The 17,813-nt window shown below is 39.3% G+C and overlaps 1 protein-coding gene across 2 annotated transcripts in view; it reads left to right on the forward strand.

Annotated features, from left to right (window-relative positions):
• The window catches only part of ITGA2 (integrin subunit alpha 2), a 71,637-nt gene that overhangs the window by 42,555 nt on the left and 11,269 nt on the right, over positions 1–17,813 (forward strand). For both annotated transcript variants that reach the window (XM_074932671.1, XM_074932670.1), the window contains 14 exons: positions 1,943–2,146; positions 3,008–3,144; positions 4,616–4,755; positions 5,707–5,858; positions 7,183–7,293; positions 7,901–7,983; positions 8,790–8,931; positions 10,580–10,672; positions 11,744–11,820; positions 11,913–11,996; positions 15,217–15,319; positions 16,145–16,255; positions 16,788–16,892; positions 17,209–17,322. In XM_074932671.1, coding sequence (XP_074788772.1) covers positions 1,943–2,146; positions 3,008–3,144; positions 4,616–4,755; positions 5,707–5,858; positions 7,183–7,293; positions 7,901–7,983; positions 8,790–8,931; positions 10,580–10,672; positions 11,744–11,820; positions 11,913–11,996; positions 15,217–15,319; positions 16,145–16,255; positions 16,788–16,892; positions 17,209–17,322 — 1,656 coding nt within the window. The remainder of the gene's footprint in view (positions 1–1,942; positions 2,147–3,007; positions 3,145–4,615; positions 4,756–5,706; positions 5,859–7,182; positions 7,294–7,900; positions 7,984–8,789; positions 8,932–10,579; positions 10,673–11,743; positions 11,821–11,912; positions 11,997–15,216; positions 15,320–16,144; positions 16,256–16,787; positions 16,893–17,208; positions 17,323–17,813) is intronic.

Raw genomic sequence — 17,813 nt, forward strand, 5'->3', positions numbered from 1 at the left:
TTCCTTGAACTACAGTTCTGTTAAATCAGAAGGTGATCAGAGCAGTGATACGTAGCCTCACAGCCAACTGGTGCAGCAGACTTGCTCAAGCTGGCACTGCTTAGGGCTAGCTTTTTTCAAAGCAAACCGGCCACATGAATGCAGAAAAGCCTTTGGCCCTGCATCTCTTCAGGGCCCATAAGTCACTACTGTATCTTTTTCAAAGTGTTGGAAATATTGCGAGTTGTGGTTTTGTAACGAGAAATTAAGCACACGCTTTTCCCGGGGTGTGGTGTAAAGGGCAGCAGCAAAGGATGCCAAGCCTGCCTGCCTAACAGGACTGTGAACGAAGCCCCTCCCAGTGCGATCTTGCCCATTCTGCTTTTCAGGAGCAGCTGCAAACTTTCCCCAGAGCTGCTTGTGCATGTAATCTGGGAACAAGCCAGCTGGAACAGATAAAAATGGAGTCAATAAGCAAGTTAGTAGCTAAGCACTATTAGTGACCAAGGACCTGCTGTTCTAGGTGGCTCCTGGTTTTAGGCACTCTACACAAATAGAACACAAGTTTGACCATTTCTCTGAAAAACTTTTAAAACTAAAAAACTCTGAAAAGTCTTTTGCTAATTGTTTGCCATTTGATTTTGGCAAATCTGTTCAACACCTAACAGTGTTCCCAAAATGGTTCTAATAAATGCTCTTCTAGTTTTCTGCATTGTTTCGTAGACTTTCACACTGGATGGTTGCTATTACTCATGTTGTCTCCTTTGTTCAGTGAAATTATGTTATTTGTCTGCTGTTTGACTGACTGGGTTTTTTATTCAGACCTGTAGTAGATGTTTTCTGAATATCTGTATTAACAGTCCTGAAGCCTCTGGCATTTTTTTGAATAGTCTCTCAATCAATCACTGGATGTCTGGATATGCAAAGTAAATTAATACCTGCCATCCATCAGAGAAAACGGGACATGCCTTTTTACTAGGTAAATTGCAATCAAATAAATAGAGAGGAAGGATCCTCCTCACCGTCAGGTCATTTGGAGCAACAGCAAACTCTAAAGCAATTTATCAAGGTAGATAGAGGTGCTAGAAGTGATACTGTTGGCAGCCAGTGTTGGTCTTTGTGAATGTGGAATTAGACACAAAATACAGAAGAAAAATGAAAGTATTTTTTTCTTTTTTTTGAAAACGGAATAAATTGGAAGACTATCCTTACAGCTTTTAGTCTTTGTCAAATGTTAGATTTTACATTATTTAAAAGTTAAGAATAAGGAAATAATTTTTTAAAAATAATCTGATTTGTGCAACTTGTCCATGTTGCACAAATAATACTTTTCTAGTAATTTTTAATAAATAACTTGTCTCGTATTTCTAAAATTCTAAGCACAGTGTGATAACAGGTTAAAGATGAGAACAATATTTGCCAGAGAGTTGAATTTAAGCTAGTGTAAATGTGATTATTTAACTATAAATCTCTCCAATCTTTCTTCATTGGCACAGGAGAGATCAGGAGTTTAGCATTTGGACACATGTTTTTTGCATTAGTTTAGTTAGGAAATTCCATTTCTGTTTCAAAGAATTATGTCCAGTTACATAATTTCCATTCCCTTTGCATAAAAACTGGTAATCCAAAACTGGAAACTGTATTTTTCAATGTATTGTGAAACTTTCAGAACAGTCAGATGAGGACAGTGAGAGCATTTAAACTTCATACATATGGTAATATTTGCTGTTAGTGCTTTGCATAGCGTGCTTTGATTTTTCTGTGTAATGCTTGCCAAGACTCTGAGACATAATGCAAACTGAATGGGCAATACAATGGGGAAGGAATTCAGGCTTAAGCAGTCCAAGGGGAATGTACTGGAAAACAGAAACAAAAAACAATGCACATAGATACTGCTTCTATGTCTAATCTGGTGCAATGATAGCTGTGTTTTTGCTTTTTCTTCTTTTTCCTTTTTTTAAAGGGAATTTTGGATCAACAAGAACTCTTGGAAGGTCCACAGGGGTCAGAAAATGCTCGCTTTGGATCAGCGATCACACTACTTGCAGACATTGATTTGGATGGCTTTAATGATGTTGTAATAGGTGCACCACTGGAAAACCAAAACTCTGGAGCAATTTACATTTACAATGGATTTCAAAAGACTATACGTACCAGATATTCTCAGGTAAATACCTTTGTATTTACATTACTACATATGTAAATACATGTAGTATTTACATTACTACATAATGCTGTACTCAGTGCCTTCAGATCCGCTAGAGGAAAACAGAAGGATTTTCTCTTTAAATTGGCTACTGTTTCATCCTCTAAATACTCTAAAAGGAGTATTGTTATTCTCATGGTTTATTTAAAATTTTGTGCCTCTCCTTACTTCAGCTGCCAGCATGCCCTGGTTGATGTTGTGGTGTTGATAACTGAAGCATATAGAGGAAAAGGACTTGCAAGATGCCCTGTCTGAGCCTCTTATAATTTTTGGTGCACATTTATGAAATCAGCTAATTTCCTATACATTTTTTGATACCCATTATTCAGGTTTTTAGGGTTGATGTACAGCAATGAGGATTAGATAAATCCCACCTCTGTTAATTATTAACATGCAGTATTAAAGAAAAAGACTTTCAAGGGTCTTTGCATATCCTATATGCTAATATAATGGTATTTTTAATGTCACTTTCCATGCAGACTTTATGGTTGCAGAAAGTACTTATTAGTAGAAGTCCTGTTAAGCTTCCTATTCTTTGAGTTGCTCAATGTGAGATGGAAGAAGTTTCCAGTAAGTACTAGCTGGCATACAGCTGTCAGTTATTTGATCTGCTCCCAGGACAGAAAAATCTAGTTCATTGCCTGCTCCAACACGGGAGGAAAAAGTGCTTAAAAGCATCTGAGAAAACATCCACAAAAGCATTTTCTTTAAACAATACACTGCATATACAGAGAGTTACCAGTGAAAATCCATTGCTTAGGCTGCTGTCTACAGACTTAAGCCCACTTGTGGCAAACTCAGTAACCAAACTCTCTTTCCCAGAAAATTTTAGGATCAGATTCTGCTTTTGGACAACGGCTTCAATTCTTTGGAAGATCAGTAGATGGCCATAGAGACTTAGATGACGATGACATTACTGACGTATCAGTCGGTGCTGATGGAAATGTAGTTCTGCTATGGTTGGTAAACTCTTTCAGAAAGGAAGTGCTTAATGATTCAGATGCAAGTTGAGCATTTAATTAAACAGTAAAGCAAACAAACCCCAAAGCTCTTTTATTCTGTGTGTTCAGAGCTAACATGTTTATTGCCTCATTGCTGCTATCATAATAGCTAGCTGAAGAACACCATCACACTAAAACTTTTTTAAGTGTGTATCATCAAACTGTTGAAAGCCAAGGCAGTGTGGGGGGAAGAGCCTGGGCACACAGGGGGAAGCCGGGTGGCAGGGGCTGCCAGGAGGGACCTGGGCATGGGTGGGGAGGGCCAGAAGACATCCCTGCCCACTGTTGCTGTGCAGATACATGGTCCAGAGGGAAGGGGCAGCAGCAGGCAGTGAGGCTTGCTTGAGAGTATTTGTAACAGCAGTACTTCAGTAGCCGCACTGTAATTTTGAAAGCTGAGCCTGAGACAGATGAAACCACTTCCCACACAACCTGCATGAGCTTCACTGGCTGCTATGCTGATAAGGGGAGAGAGCTGCCCTGCTGGGTAAGGACAGAGAGCATTGAAAGAGCTGGCACTTACTTCTGGCAAGAAACCCATCTTCTCTGGCATGTACAGTCTGAGTACTTTCACAACATAAAGAAAGGCTTTACAGATCCCAGATCTGCCTTTCTAAGTACTGTGTATTTTCCACTACTTGCTTGAGGAGCTAAATTTAAAATGCAGCTTGCTTTCCCTATCTTTTGCCTGTCTTCTTGCCTGAGGCTCCCTATTGTAAGAAGAAAAACATCACTGAATTGCTACTTATTTCATAATGAAATAAGATTATTAAAAATGAATGGTCAGTTTGGACTTTTGACCACAATAAAACTGCTGCTGGTGCCAGTGGGAATTTCATTAAAGAAAATTACGTTCCTTGGAGTACCAGCATTTACTTAGATTTGATTAATGAAGATGCTCATTTCTCTTTCATTCTGCCATTTGGTTTGATTAATGAGTTTCACTTTAATCAAAAGTGTTTGTTTTTACATGCAGGGTTCCTTTGAAACTGTTCTTCAAAATCTTGATTAATTACATGCAAGTTGTTTTTCTGAAAAATAAGATTATTAATTAAAATGAAGAATTACCCTTCTTTGCCTTCCCAGAGGAGAGATCAGTACCTTCCCTAAAGGAGCAGAAGAAGGTTACTTGTTGGGAAAACAGGACAAGGGCTTCATTCTCTGTTATCTTAAGGGAAGGATTAGAGCATTAGGATGAAGCTATTCATCATCCATTAATTTGACATGATAAATTATTTATTGTCATTACTGAAAGCTACTGTATTAATAAAATCACATATATACAAAGAAAAATAATTTTACCAGTGCTATTAAAAAATGTTTACATTGAGAAATCAATGTTACATTTATAGACAGTAATAGACAACAGCTTCTATGTTACCCAGTTGTCTTGAAAAATCACACACAATCTTTTAAAAATATTTTTCAGGTCACAAAGCATTGCAAATGTGTCCATAATTGCCTCCTTTAAACCTGAGAAAATCAGCCTGCTGAACAAGAACACAGAAATAATGGTCAAAATATGTTTTCAGGCTACATTTAGACCTGCTAAGAGAAATAATCAAGTGGGTAAGAGTATTTCAATGACTTACATTAATTTCTTCAGAAGTCCATTACGTGAATGAGTAGTGAAAATTAAGATATATAACTAAAGATATATTAAATGTCAAGAAAGGTAAAATCAATATAAAACTTAAGTGCTTGAGAAGGTGTTTTTAAGACCTACTTTCATCACTGGCTCCATAATCTTTAAAAAGTGAGGAATTAACAGTATAAAGGATAGCTGTATCCTTGGTGTTCAACAAACCCCAGAAAATATCATTAGCGAGAAGCTGATTTTTCTTCAACCTGCTGGTTTCAACAGCAGACTGCTGACTTTGCTTCTCTCTTTAGGAAAAAAAAAGAATAAATTCCATAGGCTCAGTGCAGATCTCAGTGGGGAGAAACTCCTCTTTTCAGAAGACAGGAGAGCACCAAATATTTCTGAGACCAACACTGGCCTCTCATGAAGCTATATACTTAAACATCGTGGATAACACCATGCTTCAGTGCTGTGATTGTGAGCTATAAAATAATGGTGAACTTCCACAGCGTATTAGTCATAATATGAAGAGAAGACAACAGAAATTATTATGTGATTGAAGAGAAGATGCAGATTATAGTCTCCTCAGAGTTCAGGGATATTGTTGCAAGGCCCCTTTATCTAGCCGTAATCCTGGCCCTGCTGACTGGCTTCTTGCCTGAGCTGCAGGCTCAGACATCTGCAGTGGAGACTGGATTGATTGCCATTTAATGTGCTCTCTGTGGATGAGAATTTAGGATTTAAACCTGTTTGACTGCTTTGGAAAACACAAGAGAATATTTTTTTCATTTTGAGACTGCTCTGTGTTTATCAAGCTATGAAGAAAGTAAAATATTTAGTATGGTTTGGAAAACCTGATCACTCTGTAATCTTGAGCGTATTAATGAGATCATGAGCAGTCATACGCAGCAAAAAATGTACTGTTATTCTTCTTGCAGCTATAAAGTACAATGCAACATTGGATGCAGATCTCCAGTCCTTTAGAGTGACTTCTAGAGGGCTGTTCAAAGAAAATAATGAAAGGTACATGCAGAGGAATCTTGTGGTACGTCATGAGGAGAACTGTGTTCATGATATCTTCAGTGTACAGGTAAATGCAGTTGCAGCCAGTTTTATGTGACAAAATTCATCAATGTCTTCCTCTGATCATTTTTTTGTCTGTAAGGTGAATTTCATGTATGGTGTACTCAGTGATTTACATTTCTCAAATTCCCCACAACTGAAAAATACGTAGTAAGACTCTGATTTCAAATAAGCTAATAACTGTCAAATTCAGCACAGCTTTTTAGGGTAGAAGAGGCAGTTCTTAATTATGTAATTCAGCTCTGGCATAACACCGAGCCTGTAGCCCATAGTTCCAACAGATTTTAATTTCCCTCTTAGTAGATTCTTCTGTAAGAACTAAGACATATATGCAAATGTTTTCTTTCAGACTAAGAGCATTTCAGGCAGACTTCTGGTGCATGCTAGCCCTAATATACACTTAGGAAAAACATAAAAATAAGCAAGTCTCCATCTTTCTCTAGAACCAAAGACTGAACATGGCTGTAAGAATTGCCTTAAGCAACCTGCATGATGCTAGGTCACATAAAGGACTTCAACTCCTGCTTTTCTTTGCAGTGCAAATATCTTTGACTTTGGAAAAGATGAGGGGTAATGTGTATGAGTTACTCGTGGGGAGATTCCGATTAGACACAAGAGAAAAATTTTTCACAATGGGAACAATCAGCCATTAAATGATCACCCCAGGAAAGTGGTGAATTACCCAACACTGGACACTTTTTTTTAAGATCCACGTGGACAGGGTTTTGGGCCATCACGTCCAGACAGTGCTTTTGCCAAGAAAGCTTGAACCAGGTGATCCTTGAGGTTCCTTCCAACCTGGTATGCTGTGATTCTGTGATTGTTGATCACATTTAGTGCCATTGTGGAGCCATGTGCTAGAAGGGTATTCATGCAGTACTAAGAAACAGAGGACACATGAGGTACACTCTGGTTTAGTGTTGCTCAGGCCCAGCTGCTCTCTGCAATAGTAAGGCAGAGTGGAATAGGAATTTGATTTGTGCAGCCAGGTGAGAATGAAAGTCACCTGGTGGTGGCTTTTGAGGACCATGTTCTGCAGCTGCAGAGAATCTGCATGTTTCTTAGCCCTAGAACTGACTGATGAATAGTGTCTCCAAGGATCCTAGGAAAACAAGTTTTATCATGGACATGGCACTAAAAGCTGTTTAGCAAGAGGAGCCCACATTAAGCAATCTCACAAAATTATTTCAGTCAAGAAATTAAGGTTTGTACTGTTACTTCATTTTTAGAGCAAGTATGATTTTACTGTGCATTCTCAATTTAAAGTAGAATTACAAATTTTACCCTGTTTACTGTGCTGACAACTGTCATCTGAACCATGTGTTTTACAGGAACCTTCCGATGCAGTAAATTCACTTAGTTTGCGCATTGACATTGGTCTTGCAAATCCTGGCTCCAGCCCTGTCCTTGATATATATTCTCCTGTATCTGTGGCCTATAGTGTAAGTATGCAGATTTACTATTGAAAAATGCATGACTGTACAAGTGTCCATAATGTGTGGCCCCCACCAACACCAAAGAGGTACCTGCAAGTGAAAACTGGTGTTTCAGTTAATTCACTGGGCTGAAAGCAGGCACCTGGCAGGGGTGTCCCCTGGTTCCTTTTATACCTTTGTCTGTATTGCATGGGCTTACTCACACACACACACACACACACATCAGCCATCATGGCATTTGAACAAGCATGCTCACTGACCCTTGTTACTGTTGATGTGAACTTCTAAGTGAGAGCAAAGATGAAATATTTTAGGTTAGTTTATTCTACAGTAAAAGAGTACATAAAAGAGAGATGGAACCCCTGTGATTAAATCACGTTTGTTGTGAGTTAACAATAACTGCCTGCACCATTCCTATGGATCAATTGACATGTAGCAACATGTTACTCAGTGTTAACTTGTTCATGTGTAAGAGTTTTTAATTCCCTTCGGAGAGATTTTCTTATCTGCAAGCCAAGAATGTGCTTCCCCTCAAAGGTGTTTGCACTCTACTGTCTATAGATAATTTTAAAGTTGAGCCCTGTCATTCGGAAAATGTTTTTGGTTTTCATAGATTCCTTTTATTAAAGACTGTGGTGAAGATGAACTTTGTATCTGTGATCTTGTTCTGAGTGTTCAGCAGAAGGCAAATGATGGGTAAGAGCTGAATCCGTGGCATTGTTGGGGTCAGGTGCTAAGTTTTAACCAGTTGGTTTGTCTGCAGGCTTTGGATTAATTTCTAGATGAGAATGTCTTTCTCGTTCTACTTAGAAATAGCAGAGATAAAAAAAGCAATAGCATTTCTGTCTAAACCAATCAAGGAAAAAGAGGTATAATAGGAACACAGATATGGAAGTAACACTCTTGTCAGCTTAGACAAACGCAAGTTTTGGTACCTTAAGGATGAGGACCCAGTGAACATTCAGAAGAATCATGTCTGGCTGGCTGCTGTCAGGAAAGGGATAATACTGGGAAAGCAGCAGCAGCTGCAGCAGCCATCTTGGTCCCTTCCACAGGGAGCAGTGAGGATGCTGCAGCAGGCTGTCCTGCTGGGGATCTGAGGTCAGCCATTCAGGCAGCACATATTCCCAGTCCATATGCAGGTATACACATACATGTACAGTATGCAGAGAGACAGGGCTGCCTCTTCCTGGAGCTGCCATCTGGGTCATCTGCCCACCTCCCCACCAGGGTAGAGTGCTTGAAAATTCAGCAAAGTGACTTTGACCAAACATAATCAAGGTCCTGCACTTTGAGAAGATGCTAATCCCATTCAATTTTAAGAAACACCATCACAGGGTTTCTTATGTCAAAGAGTTTAGAAAGCAGAGCGTTTAAGGGCATAGAATGTAGGAAATGTCTTGCTGTGCTTGTTGTTTGTTGTTGGCTACAGGCAACACATTTTCATGATCCACAGCTGTTCTAGTACCTCCGTTTAAAACAATGGACTTATTTTCCAACAGCAAACAGCAGTTTGTTGTCAGCAGCAAAAACAGAAGATTAACGTTCAATGTGAAATTGAGAAATAAAAAGGAAAATGCATATAACACAAGAATCCAGGCTACATTTTCAGACAACTTGTTTTTTGCTTCATCATCTTTACCGGTATGTGATACCCAACCTCACCATTTCTGTTACTGCCACTGATTTTCAAGGTTCTTGGAAATTATTTTTTTTTTCCTTTCTAGTAGTGCCTATCCCAGAAAAGAATGTGTGTGCAAACTTCTATCCCAATTTATTTTCTTAGATACCAGAATTATTCCCTTCAGCATATCAATTTATTTAGGTCAAGGAGAGACACTGCCAACTCAGCATAAAAGTTGGCAACCTGTCGAGTTTGACCTCACCTCAGTATTTCAGTCACCTTTTCCTCACTTTAGGCTTTGGCACCCACATCTTCTTCTTGACTCCCAACAACATGCCTGAATGCAGTTACTGCACCACAGGAAATTTGTATTTCATAAATCAAGCATGCAGCGTCACTGATGTGCCTTAAAGCACAGACCTTGGATTTAGAAATAGTGTTACTGTCAAGGCCATGTGTTCCAGTTAGACAGTTAATCAGATTGAAATGATTGCTATACCAGAAGCTCTTCTAATGAATTTTGTCTTAGAAAAGGGGAAAGAAAGGAATTATATACATACTATTTTGGGCAATGCAGTAAATCTATAATCTCAACTGTTGCTCCCAAACAATTCGTGAAGGATAAAATCCAGACTTCAGTGCTTGTTTTATGTGGTCAGGCCACTACTGGAGAGGTGCATGATAATCCTAGGGGTAAAATCCAAAGCAATCCCTACACTGAAGGGAGAGAAGGGATAGGAGCATTCATTGCTGCCCAAGAGCAGCATTTTCCTGAACAATGAACTGGCAGAAGTACTCCACACAGTGCTGAGAGTGCCCCTCTACCTCCCCATCCTGTTGTGCAGCAAAATTGCTCATTCCACTCATGCCAAAAGACCACACTGGAGCTAGGATTTTCTTTTGCTTTAAGAGCCCATTTGCTTAGAAGTGTTTCAGTCTGCAAGTGAAGCTTTTGACCAGAAATGTGCCTACTTCAAAACAGGAAGAAAAGCATAGGCTGAGAATGTATGGGTGCTGATATTGCTTGCTTTTTTTTTTTTTTTTTTTTTTTTTTGGTAGCATAATTCATGAATGGTAAATGTCTGCTAAGAATGCTTGCAACAAAAGACAGTATGTTTAAATGAATTTTTTTCAAAGTGATGATAACTGGCTATGGTCTACAAGTTAGTCTTTAATGTGGTTTATCAAGATGCAAAATATTCTGCAAAGTAGTAAATAAATACTTATGTGTTGTAGGTTTTCCTACAAAAATAGGAAAAATTCATCTCTGCAAACTAATCTCTACAGCAAGAGTACCTAACTAGCTCTCAGGTCTGTAAATGTCTACAGAAGGTCTATAAAAAAGCACTGTAGATTTAATGCTGGATGTGACCTGTACTCTCTAGCTTCTATTCCCTCTTCCAAGCCTAGCATAAAATTCCAACAAGATCATTACAGCACACAAGAAATCTCATGGGACTGGTCCTTGTCCCACCTTTCTCCTGCCTGTCTCTTAGTGCTGCCTATGTGCCACCTATATGCTGCATTTCTAGGAATTACTGCCACAACACCTACTTGTACTACTCCTTAGCATAAGACATGTCCTGTTCAAGATACAGACTGGGAACTTCCTCTCTGCTTTATCAAAACCTGATACTAAGATGACTTCTCTGTTTGTTTCCTCTGCAGAGTGATGGGACTGAAGTCTCGTGTCAAACAGGAACAACACAAAGTACAATCATTTGCCAAATAAGCTATCCTGTTTTCAGAACAGGACAACAGGTACAACTAGTGTGTTTAAGTAATTTTGAATGATGCCCAAAAGCTTTTTTGGTTGTTGTTTTTCCCCTAAATCTGCATTTACTCCTGGTGAGCATTTCTTAGATTTGGCAACAGTTAACTTCCCTTTGGGTTTCAGAGGCATTAAAAGAAGCAAACTAAGCACTCAACCTTTGTGACTGCCTGCCAGATTAAAGGATAAAAGGCTCCTGAAGCATATTTGTCCATACCTATGGCTTTCAGATGCTACTGTAGCTTTGTAACTCTCAGAGGGTGAAGGCTGGGAGCAGAAGCAGAGAGCATCATGCATAGCCTCCTGGGAACTGAGGCGATCCCCATCAGACCCTTCCTGCTGCATGAACCTGGGGTATCTCTCTCTTCTGCTCTGTGAATCTCATCTCTCCAAGGAAGCAGTTTGCTTTGAGAGGAGATAGGTGGTCTACACAGCCCTAGGACAGATTGTATATCCTTTTTCTCATATACATCATAAATCTGGGGATATCCATGGGTTTATGGAACTTAATCTCTTATTCCTCGAGGGCAGAACAGAAATAGGCTTCCAAGCCTCTAACACAATCAACTGGAGCAATAAGAAACTTGCTAGAAAGAATAGAAACATGATGTTCTGTGGCATGGAGAGCAAAATAATAAAAAAAACCCGATTATATATAAAAAGTTAACTTTGTTCTGAGCTCTTAATGGCATTGGTCAAAGTGGACCTTTTGGAACAAATGGAAGAAAAGAATGACTACAGAGCTTGTTTTAGTGCTAGTGTTTAAAAACATGTAATTGAAGCAATCCCGAACACCTTTTGTTGCAGCTTGTAGCTAGTTATACGTTTTTAAAAACACAAATAGTCATGCTTGTGTAACAATGTCAATTTGTAGGGGAAAGTGAGAACAAAGCAGTTCTGGAGTATTAGAAATTACTGAAATATTACACAGGAATCAGTGGAAAATTCAGGTACAGGGAGCAATTCTGTATTGTTGCACGTATGAATATGTTGCTGTTGGGAAGTCCTTTGGATGTTGTACCATCAACTAACTTAGTCTGTGTTCCTTGTTTCTTCCATAGGTATCCTTTGATATTAGTTTCGACTTTAACCTGAAAAATCTTCAGAATGTGGCAATTCTAAGTTTTCATGCACTGAGGTAACGTATATAATCATATGAAAGTAAGTTACGTGTTAATAACTTTTTTGTATAAAATAATACACCTGGCTTAAATGTGTTTTGATGAACAGTGAAAGTAAGGAAGAGCAAGAATTGGACAACCAGGTCAGCTTATCAATTCCGTTGAGATATGATGCAGAAATTCACTTCACAAGGTATGCTGAATATGTAAAGAATCACTGTCATTTTGTCAAGGCATTTGAATATAGTAACAGTCTTGAAAGGACACTGAAAAGTTAGTGAAACTTTGTTTTCATTTTGGAAGTCATAAGAAATTCCCACTTCATCAACAGCAGCAGAATTGTATGTTCTTCCAGTAGTCTTACATGTGAAAAATTATGGAATGTGTAGTAAGAAATTGTGGATCCATGTTTATCTCTGAATAATTGTTACAGATGCAATTGTATAAAAAACAAACAGTACTTATGGTTTTGATAATGTAATTAGGATGTATTATACAATAAGGTTGGGCTTCTGGGCTCAGATATAGTGACACTGGATCAAATCTGGAGTCAGTGATCAAAACCAAACAAAAGAACAATGAAAAGACAAAAAAAAAAATCATGGACATATCTGCTGAACCTGGGCCAAAAATACAAACTTTTGTTAGATGTTTGAGATAATGATTTGAACTAATAGCTGAGATGGCACACAGCAGATTCCCACTTGCTTGCAGTTTTGTTGACATGGGGAGCAGCACACCCTGCTTTCCCACACACCCACCCAGACACTGGCTCACACCTACCCCTTTCCTCCTGGTGTCAGCCCTTTCCCTTCCCCATGGAAGGCAGCTTGGGACTGTCACAAGAGGGATCCTTTACCCTGGGAAGGGCAGTTTGTAAGAAGAGACAGCTGGGCAGGCATGGGCAAAGAGACAAACAAAAATCCCTTTAAGACTGATCTTGGTACCCTAAAACCTTCAGCCCTAAAATCTTCAGCCCTGGAAACCCCTGGTGATTTGAGCTGCACTGAAACAGTAATTAGTCTGTTACTGTTCCAAACGAGAATTATTTCAGTTACAGTTTAACTTAAATGAGAACTGACACAAAAATACACTGGTTTGACCTTTGACTCAAGATAGGATATTTAACTTTTCATCAAAGAAAAGATTTATCTTTCCCAATTACTGAACTTACAGGATAAACTACATGTAGTTACATTTGATGCACTTGGTCACCAGTTCCTGATGAAAAAATGCTTTTGCATACTAAAGCATTCCAAAATTTATAAACAAAAACTGATAGAAAATAAATAGTAAATATTCAAAGAATGACAGAAATTTGAAAAAGAGGAAGCTGCTCAAAAATGCACAGCAACAGTGAATTCAAGAAATGAATATTCAAAGATCACTGTGACTACAAGAACTGTTGGCTGTGTAGGATGACCTGAGCTGGAATAGGGACCACAGTACAGAAAATTACTTCAATAACCCACTTTGCAGCAGCAGTTTCAGAATACTCACTGGCCCTGCCTTCACTGTGGCTAGGTGCACCAATTCTGGAGTCATTCAGAATTTTTCTGCAGATTATTTTAACTGCAGAGAAGCATTTGAGTCAGTGATTAAAGTTCTTTCAGCTCCCTGAGAAAGTTGCATGAGACTTCAGCAGAAGCAGAGCATTTGTTACTAGTTACCAGTAGCACAGAGACTACCCAAGTATTTGACTAGGGAGCTAGCACAGCAACCTAAGCAGCTTCCTAGGAAACTGAGATGGTGCAAACTTGAATCAGCAAATTTAACTGGCTGAGAAATATGAACAGAAACTCAATGCTTCAGAAAAGGCCAGGCATGGAGTCTGTAAAAGTGTTACTCAAGGAAAAATAAAGGTTTGAATTCAGGTGCATCTTCTGAGTATGAGAAAATGCAATTCCATATGCAAGTCAAGACATGAAGGAATCCCTTAGTTATTCTTGGAGATCAATCAATTTAAAAGAACTAAAGGAAATACACATTAAGCCAAAACACAATTTAAAATGCTTCCCTTGGAGTTAGCTCATTTTTGCGCTCTTCCACTTAGGAAGTAACTATCTGAAGATAGTTCCTTCTTGAGGCAGGTAATGTAGCCAAGGAGCAATCTCTTAAAATACAAGGGTTGAGAAAAAAATGTCATCTTGAAGTGAAGCCTTTCTAAGGAAAATCTCCTAATCTGAGTTTCCAGAAGAGGTGGGAATGAGTCTTACTAGTGACTCCTACAAGGACAAGGAAGCTGATACTGTGCATCCTGAAAGGACTGGATATTTGAGCAATAAGGAAGCAGCAAATCCGTCACAACACGTTTTCCTAGGAAGCCTTGTGAGGTGGCCCTTCAAGGAAAAGGCCCATGGGAGAAAGTATGGAGGATATAAAAATCCATGATGCAGTATGGAGGAGTACAACTGATCAGGAAGTACTTCTGTGAGACTGCACATGTGTCAGTTTGGGATTGTACACACAGATGTTGCCCAGATTAAATGGGGAGAGCAGCACTGGTAAAGATTTGTACCTTGTGCTACAGAAAGTTCTGGTGTAGGAATCATGATAGCCCCTGCTCCTTATTAACTCACTCCCCAGCTTGATTTTTGACTGCTCAAATCAGCCTCCTAATGAAAGCTAATGATGAAGAGCAGGCACAATTCTGGAATGGTTCAGTGGAGGAGCTGCTCACAGGTAGCAGCACATCGATGGGATGTGCTACAGAGGGATGCTTTCACTGTCTTTGAGAATGGTCCCATCTGGCTGAGACCCTCGAGCATCTATGGGCCCTTGCACCACATACTTCCATCACACACCTGTAATTTCATGCTGTGGTGGGGTGCAACCACCCTTACATTACTTTGGAAATTTTGAATTTTCAAACCCATAAATACTAAAGAGAGTGGCTCAGAAGAGACGGAGGGCTACATGATATGTACCATGCACTCAAGCAGAGTGCGGTGTGTGTTTCCACACCCAGGCAGCGTGGAAACAAGCCTGCCTGTGATCTATGGCACTAGGGCCCAGGATCTCCCTCAGAATCTGTTGGTATTTGCTGTTATAGGTGTACCAAGGGGGACCATCGGGGAGCCCTTTCTGAGGAGAGAGGCCCCTGCAAGGCTGAAAGTTGCAGTCTGTGCTTGGGAGAGGAGCCTGCAGTATACAGTGAAACACCATGGTGTGCAGGAGGCTGAGCAGAGCCTGTGTCTTGTGCAGCCCTCCTGTCACCTTCACGTGCTTATCGGCTCTGGGCTTCAGTACACTGTGTATTTTCTTAACCAACTTTTTAAAATTCAAACAGCAGTACAAGTGACTGATTTTTAGTTTGGCTGTACTTATGACCTGTTTCACAAAGCACATCAAGTAACATATGTTTTCAAAGCAGCTGCCAAATTGAAATTTATTGTTTTATGGTTGTTAACTAGGCTTGCCAACGTCAACTTTTATGAAGTATATTCTGGTCATAACATTCCTTCCACTGTGAATAATTTCGAAGATATTGGCCCCACATTCAACTTCTCAGTTAAGGTTCGTAAACATTTCTGGTTCTGGTTCAAGAGGCTGCCTTACCTCCTCCTGTGGCCTGCTCCCAAAACCTAGTTCAGAAAACATTTCTGATTTCACTGTGTGATTTTGATGCTTCTGACTCAATCAAGTAAGGGAAAAAAAGTTGCAAGTAGCTGGGGGATAAATGCTTACAGTCTTTATAAGGTTAAGGATGAAATTTGCACTTACTGCAGAAGTAGAATGGGCGAGGGATTGGTCCTGCACTGTTTACATATTTAGAAGATGGTTAATGCTTAACTTCAGGCCAACTTAGACTTTTTTCACAGAGCTTATTTGTCTTCTGCTGACTTGGTAAAGGAAAGTAAGCCTTTGCAGGGTTGAACTTTAAAATTTGAAATTTGGCAAGGATCAAGTGCACAAACCAGATGCAAGAACTATCTAGATCACAGAATTTATTACGCAGCTCAGAAAAACTTAGATCCAAATATGCAATGTGGAAGAAACTTAAATTATGTTCCATTTAAAATCCTGTAACTGCTACTCTAAAGAACTAAATAACAGGCCTATTGCCTCTGGCAGAATATTTGCTTTTCAAAACATATTTCATGCAGTTAATATGAGCTTTGCTAAGGAAACAGGCTGGGACCCAAAGCTATACAGTATAGTTTCTGCTTTCCTATTGGCATAATGTAATTACTATCCTACTGAGTGTCTTAGTACAAAAAACATTGATGCAGTAGGAGTCCAGTTCTTCCATACTTATCCATAATTTCTGATTGTCTTGCTGTATCAAGTAACTTATGCCTACATAAGTATAGCTACCTCAGTTGATTATGTGCTTTGCAGGTAACAACAGGAAGTATTCCAGTAAAGATGGCATCTATAAAAATCTATCTTCCAGAATTGACCAGCAAAGATAACCCACTCATGTACATAACTGCAGTCACCACAGATCAGGTAAAGAACTGAATTACATAAACTGCTATGTTTTGGGGTTTAATCAGTACCATAAGCATCAATTATTTCCCTCATAGTGTGGCTGAGATTCATAGAATCTATGCCCTTTCTCCTTGTCCCTTCCTCATAAAGGGAAGGGGGAGGACCACGATGTCAGCAGTACACTAGTCTATTACTTGGCAGATGTGGATTACCTTTACAGTTCACCACTGAGTTTTCACATGACTTTAGAACTCTTCAGCTATGTCCTTCTCCAAGGTCCTGGGAAGGGTATAGTAAATATGGAATATTTAGATTGGGACAAAGCCTTCAGGTCACTCTAGGGGGAAAAACATTAAAGAGCTGTTTAATTCTGACCAAAACCAGATACCATCTCTTAGTTTCCTAAAGTATGCAGTCTTCCAAAAAGAATCCAGAATTCACAATCTAGCCTTTCACAGACACCATCTCATTCCAGAAATATATATTATTATGATGCCTATAAACTCCTCAGTATTATGTCATCCAATTTCATTCCTGCCATCTTTCCTAGGCTAGAGGTGTTACATGTCAAGCACAGATAAATCCATTGCAAATAGGGAAAATACCTTATACTGCATCTTTCGTGAAAGAGAACTTCAGAACTTCCAAAGAACTGGTGAGTAAGACTCAGGGCTGCAGTACCACAGAACAGGGTGATCCTTAGAAGCCCATTGCTGTACCTGTGGGGACAGCTGTGGTGGGGGTGGCATTCCTCACTCACAGTGCAGGAATGCAGCCTATGGATGTTCTTACACATACTGCATTTGCCTTAGATAGAAGAAAAAGGTGCATGTTCTTTACAGCCTGCAAGCACTTCATTTGTATGCACAGAATGGCAAAGGCAAGGGCAAAAGTCTAAATGTTAGAACAATACTTGTTAAAGTGTATTTTTAATCCATGCTGTTGCCTTTCCTTGCTGTTTACCCTGGAAGAACTGTAAGAATGTGAAATGCAGTACCATCTCATGCAAAGTGGAAGACATTATGCTGAAGGGAGAGTACTCTGTGAATGTATCCACCCGAATCTGGAATGGAACCTTTGCTGCTGTGAGTATCAGCTGTATCTTCGTGAAGGATCTAGTACTCAGATAACTTCTGATATTATTCGAAGTTCAGTAAAGAAACCTTCCTTTACTTTACACTGTTGTGTGTGTTTCTCAAGATTGCAAACTTGAATTTGAGTCAAGTAAGTAGTGAGGCTGCGTAATGGAGCTGATAGCCTTCAGTCCAGCACAAAACCTTAGAAAATGCTGTGATAATGCAGTCTTCACAGCTGAAAAACACATTTTCTGTGTATGTTAAATTAATTCAAAGGGGAACTACAGTTTCCACAAAATTCAGCATAGGACAGCAGAGTACAGTATTGTCATAACCTGGAAAAAAATGCTGCTTTTAGTTTTTGAACATCACAGCCCCCATAGTGATCATTTTAAGATACATGAATATATCAAAAGCCTGTTAGTGCTGCCAGTTATATTTGTTAGAGAAGGTGTGGAAATTTTTTTTATTGATTTTTTTGTTTTTATTAGAGTTGGTGT

Source organism: Athene noctua, chromosome Z (assembly GCF_965140245.1).
Source record: "Athene noctua chromosome Z, bAthNoc1.hap1.1, whole genome shotgun sequence".
Taxonomy (NCBI): Eukaryota; Metazoa; Chordata; class Aves; order Strigiformes; family Strigidae; genus Athene; species Athene noctua.